Genomic DNA, 23,262 nt, shown 5'->3' with positions numbered 1-23,262 from the left:
CTCCCATTACTGCCTTACAAGCCATCAGGAATAGATGGCCTCCAACTCATCTCTCTAACTTCCTGTGCCTTGGGATTCTTTTGTCTTCCTCTACAGAGACCCTACTTGATGACTTCCTTCTCACATACACGGTTTTCATGACAACAGACGACCTGTGCCAGGCATTGCTGAGACAATATCCTTCATTAATATTTACAGTTATGTATGGTTGTTGTCGTCTTTCAACAGGAGGTACAAGCTCTCCTATAGCTCCAAGAAGCATAGGATGGGTACATCATTCCAAGGGAATAGCCTAGTCTTCTTGCCTGCAGGTACTCAGACAGCTCTATGGATTGATTTAGACAGGGAAGAGTTCTGATTTTTGCATTTTCTCTGTTGTCTTTGGTATTAATTCAAAGCTTTGTTACAACATCAAATGTTCCTGGTCCAAGGTGCAAGGTGTTTGCATGGTGAGGGGTGGCTTATTCTACTTGCCTTCAGACTCTCACCTATAATATGTATTTGCTCAAGAACAAGAGTCTGCCTGGTCCTTGTTTTATGTTGAAAATGTTTCTTTAAATATTGATCCATTTAAGATGGCAGCTAAATGCAAGACTGAGATAGGGACTTTTTATATCTATGGTTTATGTTAGTGGTTATGGGAATATGTACTAGTTTCAAAGAGTTGCTCAGTAGAGAATACATCCAGTTTTCATAGATGTCAAAAGTAGGGAACATATTTAGTTTTGTCCCCTCCAAAGCTTAGCTGCATGCCACTACTAAGAAAAGATAGAAGGAAATACCATCTTAACAGCACATGTATTTAGACAGGAGAAAAGGTGAAATAATTTTACGAAGCCAAATAATCAAAAGCAGAGGAAGCTTAGATAGAATTTAAAAATACCTCCTTCCCCCCACCACACACAGTATTATCTCTGGGATTGTGTTGCAGGAATATTTGCCTGAGATGAATCTTTGGTTGTGACGTTCATTTTCTTGGAATTCAGGAAATAGCACAATAAATAGCAGTGCATATTTCCCACTATATCATGTCATTTAATGTGCCACAATGGGAAAATTGGAACTAAAATTTCCCAAAGTTCAAGCATGTCTAGATGTGTATTGTAGTCCAGGGCCATTACAGAGAAAGAAAGAGATTCAACCTGGAAATTGCAACTCCAGATTTAGATCCAAGTTTCCTCAAAATTGTAGAGATTTCAGATGAGGTGTTCCATTTCATTCACTCCCCTTGCTCTGATATCTGTAAAGGACATGCCCAAACACAACCCTGTAAATATATTAAGAGAACATTGGGATTGCATAGCTATGTATTAATAAGTCAAGATTTTCAGCTCTAAGGTTGAATGTACCACAAGAGCTCTAACTATATGTGTTATGATTAAAGATGTTTAATGTGATTACATATGCCAGATTCCAAATGAAAAAAAATGTCTAGTGTAGAATTCTTGTAATAGCATATGATCACATAATTGAGGACAATATTGTTATACAAAAATTTAATAGGGCAGCAAGAAAATATTGTATTTCTTTTTTACTACTTATCAGTGCAAACACCAAATCAACAGTTTTTCTCATCACATCTACAAACGCACATTTACACATGTGACATACCTGTGTACCATTATACTTGCACATTAATTTAGTTTTCATCCCTCTTATGTTTCATATTTGAATTAAATTTATTAAAATTTTGTAGAAAGTATGTCTCATCATAATTACTTAAATCACCGTTTCTTCCTTCTGCAAATATGAATGTCTTGTATATATCAAAACAACAGAGAATTTAAAGAGGAGCTAGATGAAAAGAGTAGTTAATATTCCGACTGCCTCAAAAATGGATTATACAATTTTTAAAAGAATGGTTAAAGATGTATGCCACAGGATACCAAACTCACAGAAACAGTCGGATAGCTCAAATGAAGACTCTTTTTGTTTAAGGTTTATCTCTCCGTTTTGCTGACATTTACAAAATGCCATTAAAAAATTCAAATCAAAACCTACCCACTCTGCATCTTTTTGTAATCAGCAGCTCCTAAAAATATTCACATCTGTATAATTAATAGATTTAAACATGAGATAAGGAGAAAATGTATGCTGTGTATCTTACAATGACCATTCTGTTAATCGTTTGATACAATATAGAAGCTGTTCCCATTTACATGTAAAAAACATGTTTTTCATGTTTTTTCACTTATCTCCACATGTTAAGGATTGAGTTTGAATGAACTCATAACTATAAAAAGAGATTGAGTTTAATTTTATAAGATTCTATATGAAGTATGCAAGTAAGTGATTCTTATTTTGAGGGAAGAGCAAATAGGTAAGAGGCAGAGATAAGTGCATTGTGTAAAGTAGGGATTTTTCCCATTGCTATTACTACCGTATCTATTTGAATATAAGATGACCCTGATTATTGGGGGAACCATCCCCCAATAATTAGATTCTATATCTGGAAAATGTGTAAATTTGTTATAATTTCTGGATATAGAATCTAATTATTGGAGGGTTGCCTTGATTTGTCTCCCTCCCACTGCTACAGCAGGGAAAATAAACCTGGGGTGGTCAGGTAGCCCTTTCATTCTCTGCTTCTCAATTTCTTCCCCCTATAGCCTCTTCCCATCCCCCCACCCCCCTTTACTGTCAGATTCCTGCTCTTCCTAAGCACATGACATGGAAGTGAGGGGCAAATTCAGAAACACTGACTTGGAAATAAACATGCTTGTAGCAATTCAGTTAATTCAGAATTGATGCATGTTATTCTTTTTGAGACTGCTACAATTTTTAGCACAGGTATTCCTTAAACACACTTTTAAGTGGCACTTTTACACCTACTTATATGTAGTACAAACTATGTGTGAGATTAGTCCAAAGACAAAAGGTTCACGATCTAGCATATAGTTCATTGGGCTGGGCCTCAGCAGAGTCTAAAGCATTTCAAACCATGGTGACCCCATAGCTCTGCACTGCTCAGTATATGTGTTTACTCCCCACAAAGGATCCATGTGCTAATTAGCCAATCACTGGAACTGGTTGTTTTTGTCATAAGTCCTGGGATCTTCCAAAAAATGTACATGTAGATGAGGTATAGAGCAACCTGGTCTGGCTTCACCTCATGGAGGGTGGGGCCACACTAATTACATGTAACAGGCTGAGAGAGGGAATGACAGAGAAATCCTGGGTGAACTGTTTGGGGCCCTGTTTGGTGCTGTTTGAATCACAGAACCATAAAAAATTACAATTGGAAGGGACCTCAGGAGGTCATCTCATCCAACCCCCTGCTCAAAGTAGGACAACCCCAAGTAGATCATCCCAGCCAGGGCTTTGTGAAGCCGGGTCTTAAAAACCTTCAAGGATGGAGATTCTACCACCTTTCTAGGTAACCTGTTTTAGTGCTTCACCACCCTCCTAGGGAAGAAGTTTTTTCTAATATCCAACCTAAACCTCCCTTTCTGCAACTTGAGACCATTGCTCCTTGTTCTGTCATCTGTCACCACTGAGAACAGTCTAGCTCCATCCTCTTTGGAACCACCCTTTAGTAGTTAAAGACTGCTATCAAATCCATCTCAATCTTCTCTTCTCCAAACTAAATAAGCGCAGTTCCCTCAGCCTCTCCTCGTAAGTCATGTGCCCCAACCCCCTAAATGTTTTCATTCCCCTCTGCTGGACTCTCTCCATATTGTCCACATCCTTTCTTTAGTGGTGGGCCCAAAACTAAACACAGTACTTTAGATGTGGCCTCACCAGTGCAGAACAGAGGGGAATAATTACTTTCATTGATCTGCTAGCAGTGCTTCTACTAATGCAGCCCAGTATGTTGTTAGCCTTCTTGGCAACAAGGGCATACTGTTGACTCATATCCAGCTTATTGTCCACTGTAACTCCCAGATCCTTTTCTGCAGAGCTCCTACTTAGCCAGTTGGTCCCAAGCCTGTAGTGGTACATGGGATTATTGTTTCCTAAGTGCAGGACTTTGCATTAGTCCTTGTTGAACCTTGTGAGATTTCTTGTGGTCCAATCCTCCAATTTGTCTAGGTCACTCTGAATCCTAACCCTACCCTCCAGTGTATCTACTACACCCCCCAGCTTGGTGTCATCTGTGAACTTGCTGCGGGTGCAATCCATTCCATCTTCCAGATCGTTAATGAAAATATTGTACAAAACCAGCCCCAGAACCAGCCCCTGGGACACTCTACTTGATACCAGCTGTCAATTAGACCTTGAGCCATTGATTGCTACTCATTAAGCCCAATGATCCAGCCCAATGCATTCATCCAACTTATACTTTGTCAGCTTGCTTGCAAGAATGCTGTGGGAGACCATATCAAAAGCCTTGCTGAAGTCAAGGTATGTCATGTTCATTGCTTTCCCCACCTCTACAAAGACAGTTGTCTCATTATAGAAGGCAATCGGGTTGGTCAGGCATGAGTTGTCCTTGGTGAATCCATGCTGAGCATCTCCAAGTGCTTAAAAATGGATTTCTTGATGACCTGCTGCATGCTTTTTCCGGAGACTAAGGTGAGGCTGATTGGTCTGTAGTTCCCTGGATTCTTCTTCTTCCCTTCCTTAAAGGTGGGCACTATATTTACCCTTTTCCAGTCGTCCAAGAGCTCCCCCCAGTCACTATGAGTTTTCAAAGATACTGGCCAGTAGCTCTACAATCACATCAGCCAACTCTCTCAGTACCCTTGGATGCATCATATGTGGTCCCATGAACTTGTACACAGCCAGCTTTTCTAAATAGTCCCTAACCTGTTCTTTCACCACTGTTGGCAACTAACCTTCTCCCCAGACTGCACTGTCTGGTGCAGTAGTCTGGGAGCTGGCCTTGCCTGTGAAGACCAAGGTAAAAGAGGTACTGAGTACTTCAGCCATTTCCTCATTATCTGCCCCTAAGTTGCCTCCCCCATTCATTAAAGAACCCACACTTTCCTTTACCTTCCTCTTGTTGCTAACATACTTGTAAAAACCCTTCTTGTCACCCTTCATGTTCCTTGCTAGCTGCAACTGCAGTTGCATATTGGCCTTCCTGATTTCATCCCTGCATGCCTGAGCAATATTCTTATACTTCTCCCAAATTATCTGTCCAAACCCCTTGTAAGCTTCCTTTTTGTGTTTAAGCTCACCAAAGTGTTTTCTGCTAAGCCAAACTGGTCACCTGCCATATTTGCTTTTCTTCCTGCAATGTTTACCAGACATTCAAGGCTGGTGAAGAAACCAGAATAATTGGAAATGGAAAAGAAAGGCATAGCTCAGCTGTGGGAATGAAGAGGAAGTCAAAATGTGTTTAGTGCAGTGGCTCACCCTGACTTAAAAGGAGTCAGCATTATGGGGGGCTGAGCACAATCGGAATTACCATATATCTTATTCAGATGGGTTGTGCTAGCCTATCCTTGTGGTAGGGTCATGTCAGTAGGTTTGCTCAATATGGGACCTGTGTTTTATAGTCTTGTTTGGTGCTGGCTGCATTTAATCAGCTTCATAGTTAGTTTCCATTACTAAGCACATGCTGGGTTTAGGAGCAGTTTAATGATAGACAGTGTATTTAATGAGGTTTCCATGTATGCAAATGTAAAACTAGGAGCTTTTTTTCTCCATGTTGACGTGTGGGGGTTCATCTTATAATTGAGTAAATATGCTACCTTGGAAGTAGATAAAAATGTTGACAATTGAACCTATTGTTTTTGTAACAATGTCTTCTTTCTGCTAATCACCTAATACGGGAGCAGAAAACCTTCCTACATTCAAAATTTCTTATTTGCTTTTAATGATGCATTGTCCTGCTTTGTACAATAATTCACATTGACATCTTCATGCAATAGAGTGGTTCATTCCAAATTCTATAGAAAAGTCATGACTCATCATTGTGTAATTCCTTCTAAATTGGTTTTCCTTTTATAGAATTGTCTCCTTAATCCATAAGGGGAAAAAGTATATTCTGGTAGCACAGACGCTGAACTGGCATTTTTATTACTGTACATTTCATTCCTAAAAGCTGAAAACCCTGTTTGAGCTCCTAATCTGAACAAGATAAGGCGCTTAAGACTATAGGGTATAGAGAAATATCCGTCACTTGCAGAGGAATGTTCAAGATGACGTAACAGGTCTTTTCTGTCTCTTAATGTCTAAGTTTCAGTGACACATCAGGTTTTTGTTCCTTAACTTATTGTACCTATTGTGCTAAGAACCTTCAAGGCAAAGAAGAAAACTCGGATGTTCCCTGTAGAAAACGAAAAGTCTTGCATTTGGTGTCTCAGTGGACTTCTCTCTACAAAGACTGGTTGCATGAAGATGAACATTTAAAACAATTTTTAAAGGTATTGCAATATTGATAAACGTTGCTGTTTGAATAATAGGTTTGTGAGTCTTAAAGCCCAAATTTAAAGAAAAACACAGAAATATAAAGCGTAAAATACCTTATCCATTAATTTTCTTTATACCAGTCCAATGATTTCCATTTCAGTCCTCTGTCAGTGCTTTAGGGATAGTTTGTTGAGATTTAGAAATTTGTTGTGTGATGCCCTGAAAATAAACACTAAATCCAAACACCAAATTTAGTATAAGTGTCTATATAAGTCTACTGGTCGTCTGAAGGAAGAAAATGGACAGGTAAGGAAACTTCTTAAGTATATCGATCATCTTTGTTAGTCCAGAACCTCCAGAAATCTGTATCCCAAATAACAAAGTCTGTGACAGCATTATGTTGTCCTTTCTCCAAGTCCTGCCTCAGCCAAAACCTGAAAACCTACTCTGTAGTCGAGGGGTGGCCAACCTGTGACACAGGTGCCACAAGAGGCATGGGCAGTCTATGGCATGCAGACGATTGGGGAAGGGACAGACAGCACAGTAGCAGAGAGGCCAGGGAATAGAAATAGGAGCATCCGATCAGGCAGGGAGCACAGAGCAGAAAGCGGAAAGCAGAGCAGTTGCTTGGGCAGGGAACAGAAAGCAGAGCAGCAGATCAGGCAGGGGAAAGTGTGCCATCTGGGGACAGTAGAGGATTAATTTGACGGCATGCCTGCCAGAAAGGTTGGCCCCTACTGCTGCAGTATATGTCAGATACAAATAAATAATCCAATGGCTACATTATGCATTTCTAGGAAATAAAACTGCACTTGCTTACAAGCAAGGAACTCTATTGACCTCTCTGAATGAATTCATTCTAAATGCAAAGGTACCTTGCTTGCAACTAAAATCAGACTGCTCAGATCTTTTTGTTTCCAGCTTCTGGTAGAGGGAGGCAATTCTCTTGGAAAAGTGCCTCAGATCCCTCTCTTTTCCTAATGAACAACTCTTTACCCTTACTGGGGCACCTTCTTTGTCATGTGTGGTTCACGTCTGGTAATCTTAAGAACTTTCAGAGGCAGTTTCAGGCTTCTCTGCTGCTTGAATACCTTGTGGCTGGTGCACTGCATATGGATGCAGGGATTCTGGGGCTCCTGCCCAGGGGCATCACATGTGTAATACCATACTAGAAGTTGGGTTCAGTTATATCAGTAGTGCTCAACCTCTGGCCTGTGGAGATGTCTCACTTTGCCTGTGGGACTCCCTAGTAGGCCTGTGCGAAGCAGCTAGTATTCTCTTCGGATTTGGATTCAGCTGATTTGGGGGACAGTGATTCAATTCGGTGATTCAGATCACTGTCCTGAATTGATGTGGCCACCACCGAATCAGCTGAATCTCTGAATCAAACAGGCCTCACCCCCTCCACCCATTCTTCCAGCCCCGTCAATGGCTGCCCCATCCGACCCCAGTGTCCTGGCTCTTTAAAAAAAAAAAAAAAACAAACAAAAAAACCCCCACACTCACTGGCTCCTGCCAGGCTGGGTGGGGTGGGGAAGGGAGGGGTGATCCCCGCTGACCCGTGCTGCGTGGGGGGCTCTGCCACAAACCCCCAGAAGCCTGGATGGCTGCTGCAGCAGCCAGTGAGTGTAGGGTTTGGGGTTTGTTTTTTTTTTTTTAAAGAGCTGGGATGCTGGGGCTGGGCAGGGCAGCCATTGATGGGGCTGGGAGAGTGGGCAGGGGTCGGAAGGTGCTCAGGGGACCTGGGGGAGCAGGCAGGGGATTTGGCCTGGTGGGGGTCCCCTCCCCCTCCCTCCATTGCCCTCCTTCCTCCACCTCTTACTTACCAGCACAGAGTCTGGGTCCAGCTTCCAGCGGCGGTGAGCGGGGTCTGCCCAAATCTCCGTATCTTTTCCAAATCAATTTTGACCTTTTTATTGGTCTCCCAATTCGACTTGGAGATTCAGCCACTGAATCGGGCTGAATCTCCTCTGAATTGAATCAGCACCTGAAGCTTCACACAGCCTTACTCCCTCAGGGCTGGACATTTATCAGCAAAGGAGCAGTGACAGTGTTGATTGCTGCAGCCAATGCCAGAGTCACAGCATTTAGTACTACCACCATTCACTCACCACCGAGTTCCTGGACATGTGGGGAGCCTCAGTCTGGAATGATGTGTCCCTGCATGTTGGATTGTGCCAGTGCATGGGGTTGTTCTGCAGCTGGATCTGACGTGGGGCTGGGTTGGAGTGCTTAATCACACTCGCAAACTTCTCCCATGCTCCAGCCCTTCGCTAGATCAAGTCTGAGGACCTCCTCTGCCCCACAAAATGGCCCACAGACTGGCCCAGCGCTTGCAAGACTGAATAGGTTGAGCACCATTAAAACATATCAATTGCATACTGAAGTTTTGCTAAATTTATTCATATATAAATTTATAAAGACAGCACCTGCCTTTTAGTGCAGTCTTTGTATGTGGTATGCAATTTGGTCCCCAATCCCTGATTGTGGCCTCTAGGTACTACTATAATAAAAATAGTAATAACAATAATAACAACAGCTACAATAATAACAACAGTAATAATGTTTATATGACTTAAATTGCACCTACAAAAAACAGTGCCTGAAATTTGAAATCTAAAATTTATTTGTAGCACATTTTGTGGATATGTAAGTGGAAGCCTGACTAAAAGTGGGCAGATAATTAGGTCTTCAGCATATGATTTCCATTTGTTGGCAAGGGGGAGCTATATCTAAACCTCTGGACCTATAAGCATATAAGCCTCCATGGCTCACTAAAAACATCTGGGAATGTCTCCTTGCCAAAAAGGAGGCTTAGGAAATGGAAAGGAGGGGTCATCACTAAGGAGGACTATTCAGCAGTTGCTCAGGGATGTAGGGGGATGGTTAGGAAGGCCAAGGCAGAGATGGAACAGGGACTGGCTTCCCGGATTAAGGACAACAAGAAGTCCTTTTTTAAGTACATAGGGAGAAGAAAGAAGGCCCCAGGAAATGTGGGGCCCTTGCAGGACAAGACGGGGAATCTGGTTGTCACGCCAGACGACAAAGCCAACATATTTAATAACTTCTTTGCCTCTGTCTTCCTCAGTAAGGACCAGAACTGCCACCTCCCTGCTGGGCCCCCTTTGGGCCCCGGGGGAGGCTCACCTGGGCCTAGAGTGAGTGAGGATTTAGTTAGGGAGCTTCTGGAGGGGCTGGACGTTTTTAAGTCAGCCGGCCCGGATGATCTTCACCCTAGAGTCCTAAAGGAACTGGCTGGGGTCATTGCAAGTCCCCTGGCACGGCTTTATGAACACTCGTGGTGCTCTGGAGAGGTGCCGGAGGACTGGAAGAGGGCCAACGTGGTTCCCATCTTCAAAAAGGGGAGGAAAGAGGACCCGGGGAACTACAGGCCAGTCAGCCTTACCTCGATCCTGGGCAAGCTGTTCGAGAAAATTATTCTGGCACACATCCAGGAGGGGCCAGCAGGGAACTGCATGCTCAGGGGCAACCAGCACGGGTTCATCAGCGGCAGGTCCTGTCAGACCAACCTGGTGGCCTTTTACGACCAGGTCACTAAATCATTGGATGCAGGGGTGGCAGTGGATATAGTTTTCCTAGACTTCAGGAAGGCTTTTGATACTGTCTCTCACCCCATTCTCATTAGGAAGCTGGGGGACTGTGGCGTAGACACCCATACAGTCCAATGGGTCGCCAACTGGTTAGAGAGTCGCACCCAGAGGGTGGTAGTGGATGGGTCCTTCTCGACCTGGAAGGACGTGGGAAGTGGGGTCCCACAGGGCTCGGTCCTTGGGCCCGCACTGTTCAATATCTTCATCAGTGATTTGGATGAGGGGGTGCAAAGCACCCTGTTCAAGTTTGCTGATGACACTAAGATGTGGGGGGATGTGGGCACAATAGAGGGGAGCAACAGGCTACAGTTAGACCTAGATAGGTTACAAGGATGGGCGGAGGAGAACAGGATGGGGTTTAACACAGACAAGTGTAAGGTGATGCACCTGGGGAGGAACAATCGGCACCACACATACAGGCTGGGGAACTCCCCTCTTGTCAGCACGGAGGTGGAAAAGGATCTGGGAGTCATTATTGACTCCAAGATGAACATGAGTCGGCAATGTGGGGAGGCGGCTAGGAAGGCCAACTGCACCTTGTCGTGCATCCACAGATGCATCTCGAGCAGGTCCAAGGAGGTGATCCTCCCCCTCTATGCGGCACTGGTCAGGCCGCAGCTGGAGTACTGCGTCCAGTTCTGGGCGCCGCACTTTAAGAGGGATGTGGACAGCATCGAGAGGGTCCAGAGGAGGGCCACTCGTATGATCAAGGGACAGCAGGGTAGGTCCTATGAGGAAAGGTTGCGGGACCTGAACCTGTTCAGCCTTCAAAAGAGAAGGCTGAGGGGGGATCTTGTGGCCTGTTATAAACTGGTTAGGGGGGATCAGCAGGCGCTGGGGGAGTCCCTGTTCCCCCGAGCGCCGCAAGGAGTGACCAGGAACAATGGTCACAAGCTGGCGGAGGGAAGGTTTAAGTTGGACATCAGGAGGCGCTACTTCACGGTCAGGGCGGCTAGAGTCTGGAACCAGCTTCCAAGTGAGGTGGTGCAGGCTCCCACCCTGGGGGTTTTTAAGAGGAGGTTGGATGACCACCTTACTGGGGTCATTTGACCCCAGTGCTCTTCCTGCCATGGCAGGGGGTCGGACTAGATGATCTGCTCAGGTCCCTTCCGACCCTAGAAACTATGAAACTATATAGATGATCAAAGAGATACTGTTTACTGTAATGATTTCAGGCATCAAAGCCAATATAATTTGTTTACCTTTATATCTGAAGGCAAGTGTCTTGTATAATTAGCTGAAGTTCTCAAAGGAGTTTGAATAATGATATGAAGGAAGTTGAAAAAGGAAGAATAGAAGATTTATTTGTTCATTAATTTAAGACTATGATCATTCTGTTATTTGTGTATGAGAGAGTTTGGGGCTGATATAATTTAGTTTATGCAAATGCAAAAAGCAAATCATAAAATCCCTAACTTTAATAGGGATGTTATTGTTTTGATGGATGATGGACAGTGTGATTTTATCTTCATGCTTAATAATATATCCTTATCAGCCAAACCGGTATGGATATGGCATATTCCAGATACTTAAATGGAAACGTGCTGTATTTTTATAGGATAATTTTAGATTTGATGCAAGCTGTTCCTATAATGTACACAATATTAATGTTTCAGTCATTATATGTTTGTTAATCTTGGTTTCATGTTGTAGACAATATACAGGAATGTGTTAGATGATGTGTATGAATATCCCATACTTGAGAAGGAACTGAAAGAATTTCAAAAGATACTTGGAATGCATCGTCGTCAGTAAGTAATGCTTTTTTGGTTAGTCCTTCTTTATGTATTGTTTTGTAATTTTATAGCACTTGAGGAAAAGCCAAAAGATTAAATAAAGCATCTCCAATACAAGATAATAGACATTTCTGTTTGCAGAAATAATCTTTGTTTTTACATGAGGCAAGTCAGTCCATCTTTTCTCACATTGGTTGGGTAGTCTGTTTCTCCACAATTGCTCCCATTGATTTCAGTGAGATATCTTGCAGACTAAAGTTGAGTAACCTGGAAAAATTTGCGTGTGAACTAGTAATCTATGATTTTAAGTGACGGTATATACTACGGTATAAAATGTATAGTGTTATGTGCAGTGGGAGGGGCTTTGACTGACAAGTGCTTATTGCTACAAGTGATTCTTATAGCAAGCCTCTACAGCATCAAACTAGACCATGACATTCATTTCCACCTCAGATTATGTGACTACATGCATGGTTTTAATAATGTAAAAGCAAATAGTTAGTTACTCTTGTCAGTTAAGAAAGTTCTGTTTTGCAATCACCCAGTCCTTGGAATTTTCATAATTCCATGTAATTAGAAGAGGCCTGCACCATAGCTTCCATTCAAAATGTGTGCAGTCAGTGGCTATATGGAATATCCTAATCTTCCCAGGATTTGTTACATTCCTGTAATTGGGTATGCTTGGTAAGTTGGTATCAGCGGGCATTTTTACACATGTAAGTGCCGCAATGCCGAGCACTTTGAAAAGTGCCTGTTGCTGCACCACACGCAGGTGTATAAGTGGTGAAATGCATGCAAGCACTGAGAAAATGGTGGTGGTGCACGTAGGTATTTTAGTTCAATAGTGCATTGCCACCATTTTCTGAGTGCTGACATGCATTCGCTGCTTATACAACTGCACGTGGTACAGCACAGTTTGCATCAGCTTGTGGGTGGAGTAGACTTAAGTAATCAAATCTGCTCCAAAGCAGCGGATCTCCAGCATGTCACGGGACAAAAAGGTATGTGTATAAATTCGCAGTAGGTCTGAGGTTGCCTAATGGGCTTTTCTACCCATGGAGTTATTCAGAAACAGCCTAAATATCTGCACTTGCAGATACCATTATTTCAGAAAAAGAGCAACCTGGTTCTATTCAGCCTGATCTGGGAGGAAGTATTAGCAAAGAATAGTGTCCACATGGAATAATACAAGAATGGCTGGTCCTGAATAAGTTCAAGTACAGACAAGCCTGTCATGAATATGAGTGCCTGAGGTTAAGGGAGATTAACTTACACTATTTTACGCATCAATTCTCATCCTGGCCCAAAAAGTCAGGGACAGAAATGGAAATGAGTCTCAGAACTCCTGGCACCTAGTGTGACTGAGCTGACCCCGGGACCTGCTTTTTCCTGTGCTTGCACATTAAAGTGTAAATATTTCTTGCAAACCAAATTATCAAGAACTCTGCATGTACTTATTTGGACAGGTGATACTTTTTGTCATTAAAAAGAGCCAGGATATCACCTGATGTAAATCAGCATGATACCATTAGCTTAATTTTTTACCAACTGAAGATCTGGGCCTGAGGCTTCTAGTGCAGCAGTTTAGGGATGTTCCTATGAAATGCTTACTATTTTTAGGTATTTGGCTTCCACTGAAGGAGTTTTGCACTCAGTAGTGACTATGTGATGCTATAAATTCTCTGATGGCTGTAATTGCTTTTTCTCATCTTTGGAAAGAAAGTAATTTGAATTCTCCCTTTTGTTTCAGCACTGTAGATGAATATTCGCCTCATAGAAAGGTAATGCAGAGCTCATATATCTTATTAGCATAGTAGCTTAGAACCTCCACTCCCCTCACCTAGCTCTTCTCCTTAATTAAAAATGACTAGTAACTAAAAACATTACAGGACCCATCATTGAGTCTAGACCTACAATGTTGCTAAAAGGCTTTTGTTTTCCTGCCAGCGGAGCTCTGGTTTCAGCCATGTGGGTTAACCAAATGTGGCTGCAATATTATCATTTGGAGAAGTCAGAATTCAATAAGAGCCAGCAGCATGCCCCTGCCTAGCTGGATAAATACAAGTTTGAATTCAAGTAGACCTTGGCAAACAAATGTGAGCAAAGACATTGACTGCTGATGTCAAGTAGTCAATCAAAGTAAAGGGGCTTGTGGCGTGACAGGGACACAGCAAGAAAGAAACATGCATTTGTGCCTATTTAACTAGAGGGAAGAGATATAAAAGGGGATGTCAACATAAGAGTTACATGGAAACAAATTGCTTTGCTCATGAAATTCACCAGATGGAAGCTGAAGTGTGTAATACGCTTAAAAATGTTACTGTGGAAGTGTAGAAGGCAGAAAATGAGATTGTAGTGAAATTGCTACGTAGGCCAATTGACTAGTTATTTAGGACAGTTTGTAAGAGATGAACTATGAACGTGATTACAGAGTCCCCTGAAATGTGCACATTGCTGAGCCTAGACATGTCTCACTTCCTCAGAATTCCCCATCTCTGTTATTAAACAAGGCAACTCCCAGTTCACTTATCCAAGAATGGATGGGTGGATTTCCTACAAAAATGTTTTGGCCAGATTTACATAAGACATGGTACACGTGGTTATTGCTTTTTGAAGGGCGGGAGCACATACATTCATTGTTCTTTTTTTTTTTTCCCACCCCCTCATAGAATAAAGCCTTTTTCCACCAATTCAGTCTCAAAGAGAACTGGCTCCAGCACAGAGGAACTGTGAATGAAACAGAGGAAAGTAAGTATGATTTAAGGGTAGTGGAGGGAAAGCTCAGTACAGCGCCTCTAAACATTGGTACAAGTCTGTTTCTACAAAAAGCTTGCCCTTAAGGTATATTTTCAATTACAAACTCACAGCTTTTGAACAAGAACCTAGAGCCACAAGGAAAGAAAGATCTGATGATGCAAGAATGTGTTTTTTTCTCATGATTTATGTAGGGCTTCATCAGTAAAATGAAGTCTCAGGGGCTCTTTTATTTTATTTTAGCATCAATTCCTCCAGTGTGTGGCTCTCAGTGGTAGAAGAGTGGATCCTATTTCCTGGCCTCAGTTACCTGACATACAGGCAGCTTGCAAAAGATTAATGCCCTTGTCACATGAGATGGGTCAAAATCTACTGATTTCCAGTAGCCACTGTTATAACCTTCTCTCTTCCAACACTGCAGATGGAATGCAATATGCCACTTCCTTTTAATGTCATCCATTATGAAATGCAATTCACTTTCATTGCTGGTAATGCAGTAATAAAGTGAAACAGCCACAATCCTATAATGCATTGGCAGTTTTAAGGGAAGGAGGGGGGAGAGAGGACTGGTGTTAACTGGAGCATAGGCAGAGACACTAAGAGTCATGCACTCAAACAGAGAGAAACCTGAGAGACTGTCTACTTGGGACCTTCTCACTTAAATAAATCACTCCTAAGTATATACCGCTAGTTCATAGATTCATAGATTCTAGGGTTGAAAGAGACCTCAGTGGGGCATCTAGTCCGACCCTGTGCCCCGGTAGGCAAGAAAAGGGTCACCAAACCTGGGATCATGTGATTCCAGCCAGGTGCCTGTCAGATCATGGGCAAGTAATGACCATGATAACTATCTTTTAAATATTAAGGGGAGTATTTTTCTGTCATGCACTCAAAGGTTACCCTGCGTTATCCACCTTCAGTCTTTTGGACTGTCATATAGGTTTACTGGTGTTTCAAATTGTTAAAAAGACTGAATGCAATCCTCGCTCCTGTTCTGGCCCCTTTATGACATAAAAATCCTGGAGTGGTGCCAAGCGACCCTGAGAGCTCCACTTCTGTCTTCTCTCTATCAGAATAGGAACTGAGTCAGAGAGCCATAAGTGCTCCTCCTCAGGGCCTTAGTGCACTCAGTATGTCAGGGGCAGAATGGGTCTGTTGTCCCATGGGTCAAGCAGTAGACAAAATATAGTGATACGGAGTTTTTAGGTAGCTCTTTGAGCACTAGGGCAGCTCAAAGAGGCTGCTGCTATGACTGGTAGACCTCTAGTGCAGTCTGTAACATGCTGTAGGTCTCAGCCCTGGGAGAGTCCAGGATTTTGGTGGGAGATGGGGGTGTTGGGGGAGATGCCAAAGTGGCTGAAAGGCAAATTAGTTCACATCTCCCTTCCTCTGGTTCTAAGTGTTATTCTGCACCTCTGAATTTCAGGAATCTGTGGTTCATGGCAATAATGATCACAGATCTGATATTTATAACAATTTGGGGAAAGGGAATTTCAGCAGGCTGTAAAACTGATAGTGCTTGAGCAACTGACCTCCAGCCACTCCAATTTCATTTAAAACAAGGGACATGTATGCCAGTTTTTTTCTTTTTGTTATTGTGAGGTTTTTTAATAATGCCTTTGCTGTTGTTTTCCCCTCCCTAAACAGCTGAAAAGCCTGGAAGAAAGGAGGTCATTTCAGCCAAAAGGAAAACCAGTGGTTTTCCTAGTGAACATTGTAGGCAGGTCATATCTTACTCCTCAGAAAGAAACAGAAACCAAGTATTTCTGTTAGTTCCTTTTATTCTTTCATAGTTGGTAGTCCAACATGCAGTCTGACACATGTACCTTTTCATGACTTTCATCCATTCTGAGAGGAGATGCTGCCCACAGGCTGAACACCTCATTTACTGTCTGTCAACACACACAGGCTAGCATGAAGTCTTAAATCAACTGACAAGGGATTTTTTTTAAAGCCTAAGGTTTCTTCTCCTCCTCCATCTCTTTTTTGCTTCACTTAAAAACAAATACCAATAGGGATGTTTCTCTGTTAAACAATGCATACAGGCCTGTCCCACAAACCTTTTGACTTTAAAAACCTTGTATTACTATATACAGTACTAGATGACACTAGTGAGCCACTGTAGCCTAAAGATGAAGAAATCTCATTTCTGAAGGAAAGAATGGATTGTTTCCCTTTTTTCTGTTGCAGCCTGTCTGCAGGAAAAAAAGATTAAATTGTAGGTAAATGAAATGTTTAATGAAGTGAGTACAAAATAAGACCCCTCTGGTGGTGATCTCATTGACAGATGCTGTCAGTTTTGAGATACTGATTATACATGTCTGCTGCCAGGTTTACTTTCTTATATTCTACCACATGCCTAGGTAAGATTAGCGCTGTGAAAAACTAGAAAGCTGAAATTCTGTGAAAGCTCATTATTTTTGTAGCAGAAACAAAGACTGAACCAATACATGGGCATCATTTTAGGGTCTGTTACTGAGAGTTCTGAGTGGCTAAATCTCTTATTTTGCTCAATGTTCAGTAATAAACCCTAAAGTTTAGTCTTTGTTTCCACTACAGAAATAATCTCATTTGGAAGTTCTAGCCTTGTGATGCTTCCAAATCTGTCCCTTACAGAAGAGATGTAGGTGATCCAGGAAGGATTGTTATTTAAACTAATTGTAATGCTGACAGTATGTGCAATGGTAATGTGAAGGTTTTTGATGGCTATCATACAAACTGGTTGGTTGAATGGATGGATTAATGAAGACTTTAGAGAGTCACCCTGAGAATCCTATTTTAGCATGATGAGCAACTTGGAGGATATGAAGTATAGAGGAAGAATTGTGATTCTTCTGATCCTGAAAGGAAGTAAGCAAAAAAAAAAAAAAAAAAAGAAAAAAAAAAAAAAAAAAAGAAAAAAAAAAAAAAAAAAAGAAAAAAAAAAAAAAAAAAAGAAAAAAAAAAAAAAAAAAAGAAAAAAAAAAAAAAAAAAAAAAAAAAAAAAAGTAAAAACTAGGAGAGCTTGCAAACAAGAGAGAGGAAGAAGAAACCAGTTTCATAATTAAAATGTTAGAGAGTGCTTGCTCTATAGTAAACCCCTGCAATAAAATTTAACTGTATGTTGGTGAAACACCGCACTATCTTTTATTATGTCTCTGTGATTTCCCAGGGAGAGGAGGAGGGCAAAGGAAAAATGATGATATTTGTAAGAGTTTTTGGTGTGCCTGTAGGTCAGTGTACAGCAGTAGTAGCTCCTGCTGTCAAAGATTATTGTCAAATGCAGTCACAGCCAAGGCACTGCCACTATCTTATTTATCAAATTCTTCCACCTCTCCTGTTAATGAGTGCCTTTATTTACTTGCAGACATTTTTTCTTCTTTTTCAGTTTTCTGCCGTATCTACATAACAGAACATTCCTATGTCAGTGTGAAAACTAAAGTATCTGCTTCAGCTCAGGAAATACTGAAAATTGTAGCAGAAAAGATCCAGCATGCAGAGGAGGATCTGGCTCTAGTTGTCATCACATTCTCTGGTGGTAAATAATTTTCATTCATCTGAATCCTAACCTTTTACTTATTCATCTAAAAAAAGATGGTTGACATTTTCTGGCACAAAAATATAGCTGTTCCCTATGAGTCCACAGCTGGATGACCGTAGTAACAATAAGGAGCTGCTTACTAGAGATTGGTTTCCATGACAACAGCTAATTCTTGGATTCTGTTGGATACTGCATTTTTTTCTCCCTAGGACTGGAGCGCAAAGGACTTCCAGTGTTTAGAAATATGTAATAAGGCTTTCCTGCAGATAAGCTCCTAATTTCATGTTTGAATTAATTTGGGGAGGCACTGAGGTACTGCTTGCTTTAAAAAGAGGACAAAGAGCATTGTGTGCCACAGTGACTCCTTCGTTTGACAGGATAAGTAATGACTATTCTATAGTGGGAAGAATTTGTGAAATATTGATATCCAAATCAATCCATAGGATGTTTTCTCTGATGTGAGGCTAGTTTATAACTTGATAGCAATGGGAAAGGGGGAGTTGAGGGTTGATGTATTATTTTAGTCTTAATAACAAAGAGGGGTTATTGTCTCTTTTAAATAAGCTTCTGCCTGTGATCTCTATTTTAGGGACCTTCCTGGCTCCATCCTTTTTTCTGGTGTCTATCAGGTCTCCAGGTCTTTGTAAAGCTGTTTGGCTTCATTGTCTTATCCTCATACGGTCATTGAATACAAAGGAGGCATTTTAACTACATACAAAAAAAAAGGCTGAAGCCATACAAAAAGGCTAATGAGAAGATTAAAACTGATGGGTCAGATTGTCCACAGATATAAACTGGCATAGCTTCCTTGAAGCTGAGCTTTGGACCCCATGTACACAATATGCTTCTTATTTTTCTATGAAGCTAATAAAATTCACACCAAATATTGGCACTTCTATTTATATATCTGATTTGACAGTGAAATGCCAAGCTCTCTATGTGGAACCCAAATAAACTGTCTTCAGGGCCAGCTTCCTGTCCTACAAGTGTAGAGCCTGGATCGAAGCAACCATGCTGCAGTGTCCCAGTAGGAGATGTGGCCAGGGACTCCACTGAATTTACAGACAAAACTTGCCTTAGTCCTGCATGTACTCAGGCCTACCTTCAGGGCTTTCTCAGCACTGCAAAACCACGGTGATTCTACTTCTTTTCCAGTCTTGTTGGGCAGCTATCTAGGAGGGAGGCTAGATTTGCTGCTAAATAAGTGTTTGGATAGCTGTCCAGCTAGCCCCAATTGCTGAAGAAAATTAACAGTTCATAAGCAAACAGTTTAGAAAGCCAAGGACTTTCTCAAGCATATATGTGGAGAGGAATCACTAGGATGATAACTACCCCTTGTCTGTTAAATTTAAAAAATAATTAAAACTTAACAATGGGAATATAATTTGTCCATTAATATAAGTAAAAAATTGTTACTCATTAATGTGGAATGAATTAATCAGATGTACCAGAAATAAGCTGCCCTGATTGCTGTATGTTGTCAGCAATGTGATCTATATATGCATTTATGTAATGAAATTTGCATGAGCTAGAGATGTGCTGCATCTTTTACTGGTGGCAGCAATATAAGCATTAACGAGTAAATGTAAATTGTATCAAACTACTTAATAAACAAAGCAGGATGTTTTTCATACAAAATTACCTTGCAGAGGCAAGGTGTGGGGTGGTGGAGAACACATCTTATAACTGGTGGTTCAAGTAGCATCAGATACTAACGTGTACAAGTGGTCAGCCTAGATAGCCATGATGGATGCCCTTCTGACCTTGCCACTTGTAAATCTATGAAACCCCCTCTGCATCCTCATCATTTATGGACCATGGGAAGTATAAAGTTGTCTGCATTGCCTTCATTGTACCCATAACTCTTGCAGCTCTGTGCTAAGACAGTAATTATGATCAATTTTATACTTCAGGTCTTCAGCTTGTGACCTCTAGGGGTCAGGAAGGAAGGTTTTTCCCCCTGATGCACAGTTAGTCAGAGATATTCTGGTGTTTTTGCTTTTATTTTCTGGGGGTGTGGCTTGCCTGCAGGGATCATCTGGATACTTGATGCCTCTAGCACACAACAGTTTAGTCTACTGAGAATTGAAATTTTTCAGTCTTACTAACCTACCTGGAATATATAGCAGAGTACTATGATGAAATTGAAAGGCTTGTGGATATACAGGAATTTGGACTAGATTTAGTTGCTTCTATTCTTGAAATCCATAAAAGCTAAACAAAAGACACTTCACAGACTTCATTATTTCATGGACTTGGAAAATTCTGTGCATCCCTAATGCAGTTGCACAGAAATGCTGCCTTGATTGTATTTGCTGGATGCTATTTGAACAACATCTCTGATGGGTAGACGTGAACAATTTTAGTAAGTTATTAATACTGTGTACATTATTTTATTATAGTTAATAAAGTAGATGTGCCTTGAGGAATATTTGTTACATGTTACTTTACTGTTTATATACCATGTATACTACTCTTCTGAGGTTTTCCATTTTTTCTTTTTTTTTAATATCTTAAAGAGAAACATGAGCTACAACCAAATGACCTGGCTCTCTCAAAATCTCTTGAGTCATCCAGTCGTATGTTTGTCTACCGAAAAGATCTGAACGACACGTTGGTAAGTAATATTGTATGTCCTAGAATTCCATATTGTTCAACTTTTTTTGAGTGCCTGTTGAGGACACCAGGTTTTTCAGAAATGACACTTGTATTGTTAAGTTTTCTAAATTGCCAGGTGGAGTTTGGGGCCAGGGAGGGGCATAAAGCTTCCCTTCCCCTGAGTACAGAACTGCCCTGCCCAGCTAAAAATTTACTGCTGGCTGTGACTGTGGACTACAAATCCCAGAGGCACCTAGAAGCGGGAAGAAGAAGTGATGAGCAACACTGCAGTGTCCTGATGTTGTGATTGTGGGCTGCAAATCCTAGAGATCTCGGGGGCAGCAGGAAGAGGAAGCGAACACGCAGCCCATGCTGGCTACGTTCTAGAGAGCCATGGTCTAGCACCCCCCAAGGTTCTGGCCTGAGCCACTGCAGGCATGTGGCTGCATTTCCTGAATCAAAAGTGAATGTCTGTGCAGTTGTTTCTCAGTTTAATCTCTGCATCTTAAATTAACTTGCAAAGACTGAATCGATTCAGCCTCCAGCTGTTTGACTGTGTGCTTAGCCTTAGAAGCCAAATTATGCCTAGTCCAGGGAGGGAGATGCAGGGAGGGGGTATACAAGGAGTGAGGTGTGGTCAGGATGAGGAAAGGAGATGAAAGGAGATGATGGAAGTAGTCTAGTTTCCTTGTATCTCTGTTACCTTGTGAGGTCAGTACGTAACAGCAGTTTCTGCTTTCTGCTGAACTTGGGGACTTATTTTCCCATGCTTCCTGGGGTGGTAGTCATCTTTAGGATCACACAGCAGCCATTGGAATTGGCTTGAAACTCATGGGGAAATAGACACTCCAGAGCAACTCATGGCATGATGAAACTTCACATCAAAGTGATATGGTCATGGGCATAATTTGCAATTCATGCTTCAACTGTTTAGTAGCGTATGTGTATATTCCCACCCCCCTCCCCGCCCCCAAATGCTTTGGTACATTGGCAGTTATCATTAAGATGTGTACATTTGTCTTAGGCGTGAGAAATGTCTGTCTTCATTTTATGGGATCAGTGTATCCCTTAGAACTGACATGCTGATATCCTTATAATGTATCATCCACATTGTCATAGCCACCTTTAAAAATCTTAATACTAGCAAAAGCTTTCAGTGCAGACAAGTGACAACCAATCTAGTTTCTTTGGTTACATAATAAACATTGCAAAATTTGCTGTAAATGGTTAAAAAAAATAATACCAAAATAATGGCTTACTGATAAAACCATCTTTCATCTTGGCAGATGACTCATACACCAAATTTCAGGTTGATGAGATAAAAAAAAAAAAAGTAGTGTAAACCTTTGAAAATCTGAGTTTATAATGAAAATAGCAAATGATCCTTAACAGCAGTAGTGTGAGTAAGCTCCCCTCAGTAAGCTAAGTATATTTCATGAATCAGACCTTACATTTTGTTACCGTTTGCTGACAAGTGCATTTAATATAGGCCATTTTTCACAATAAAATGGACATTCTTGTGGAATTTGTAAATGTCTGTTCAGGGAGTTATATGCATTTACCATAAATCTGATGTGTTAACACAACGTTCTCCTTTTATTTTTAATACAGAGCTTGCTAGTGCATTAATTCAGACCGTGGGCCATTGTGATTTCAAGGATTTTGCTTTCATTAAGCCGACTGCTTGGTCAGTGTTTTATAATCAGGTTTTATAGAGAGACTGAAGGCCTAATTCAATAAGAAATCATTGATCATTCTGTCCTGTTTCCTAGGCTTTTTCTTAAATAGGCGGTAACTCATTGAAGTTGAACAGGGTTAAAAAAATTAAGTGCACTCACGGAAGATTACTGTTTTCATGCTGTTTTTTTACCTCAGCACGGTAGCTATTTCCATACAAAACACTTGGGAATTGATTGGAATCATTTTGCATCTGTCCATTGATTTAGAACCCTTTTGCTGAAAATGAAGAATTGCAACAAAGGTCTGTCAGAATTTTGGGAATTAACACCTGGGATCTTGCCTTGGAATTAACGAACTTTGACTGGAGTCTTTTTAATTCAATTCATGAGGTAAGAAACAGAAATTTTAGTGGGGGTTTTCTTTTTTAATGCAAGGTACCAATGCAAGAAGTCATTACAAATTAGAATACAGGTTCCTAACAAAGAAAAGAATAAATAATTTAAAATTCATACTGAAAGGTTTACTCTACCTTTCATCCAAGTGAAATTTATTCTGTGCCCTGCTGGCTTTGCCCCGGGAGCCACACACTGGCTACACTCTGTGTCCTCTGCCTGCCCGGCAGCAGGAGGCACAGCATGGCATCACATGGCTCTTGGAGCAATAGCAGCAGGGCTTAGAGCCCCGAGCCCACAGTGCACAGCCCACCTCCACCCTACATAGAAAATGGCCCTGCACACAAAAACATCATGCCCCCCGTGCCTCTTCTGCGGGTGCATGCAACAGCGGGAGCTGCGCCCCCCTAGCACCTGGACCACAGCTCCATCCCATGATCTGCCCTGGTCTTGGGGCCCCATTCACCCCTTCCCTGCCCCACTCCCTTCCTCACCATGGGGCCCTTGATCTGTCTCCCCCACCCCTTCCCTCCCCCACACCCCTTTCCCTCCACAGACTTACCTGCTGGGCAATGTGTGTGTATGTGTGTGTCTGCCTGCCTCTCACTCCCAAAACACAGCCCCCCCCAGCTCTGTTGCTACCCCTCACTCCTGCCTCTGCTGCACTCTGT

General features: G+C 41.7%; 1 protein-coding gene across 1 annotated transcript in view; it reads left to right on the top strand.

Annotated features, from left to right (window-relative positions):
• The window catches only part of RAPGEF5 (Rap guanine nucleotide exchange factor 5), a 267,967-nt gene that overhangs the window by 210,991 nt on the left and 33,714 nt on the right, over nucleotides 1-23,262 (top strand). Inside the window, exons 14-20 of the mRNA XM_019508540.1 lie at nucleotides 6,170-6,314; nucleotides 11,565-11,662; nucleotides 13,398-13,428; nucleotides 14,317-14,395; nucleotides 17,769-17,918; nucleotides 20,441-20,538; nucleotides 22,466-22,588. Coding sequence (XP_019364085.1) covers nucleotides 6,170-6,314; nucleotides 11,565-11,662; nucleotides 13,398-13,428; nucleotides 14,317-14,395; nucleotides 17,769-17,918; nucleotides 20,441-20,538; nucleotides 22,466-22,588 — 724 coding nt within the window. The remainder of the gene's footprint in view (nucleotides 1-6,169; nucleotides 6,315-11,564; nucleotides 11,663-13,397; nucleotides 13,429-14,316; nucleotides 14,396-17,768; nucleotides 17,919-20,440; nucleotides 20,539-22,465; nucleotides 22,589-23,262) is intronic.

This window comes from Gavialis gangeticus, unplaced genomic scaffold (assembly GCF_001723915.1).
Source record: "Gavialis gangeticus isolate Ggan-Ray unplaced genomic scaffold, GavGan_comp1, whole genome shotgun sequence".
Taxonomy (NCBI): Eukaryota; Metazoa; Chordata; order Crocodylia; family Gavialidae; genus Gavialis; species Gavialis gangeticus.
The sequence above is the reverse complement of the archived record's forward strand: the minus strand, read 5'-3'. Positions and strand labels throughout refer to the sequence as shown.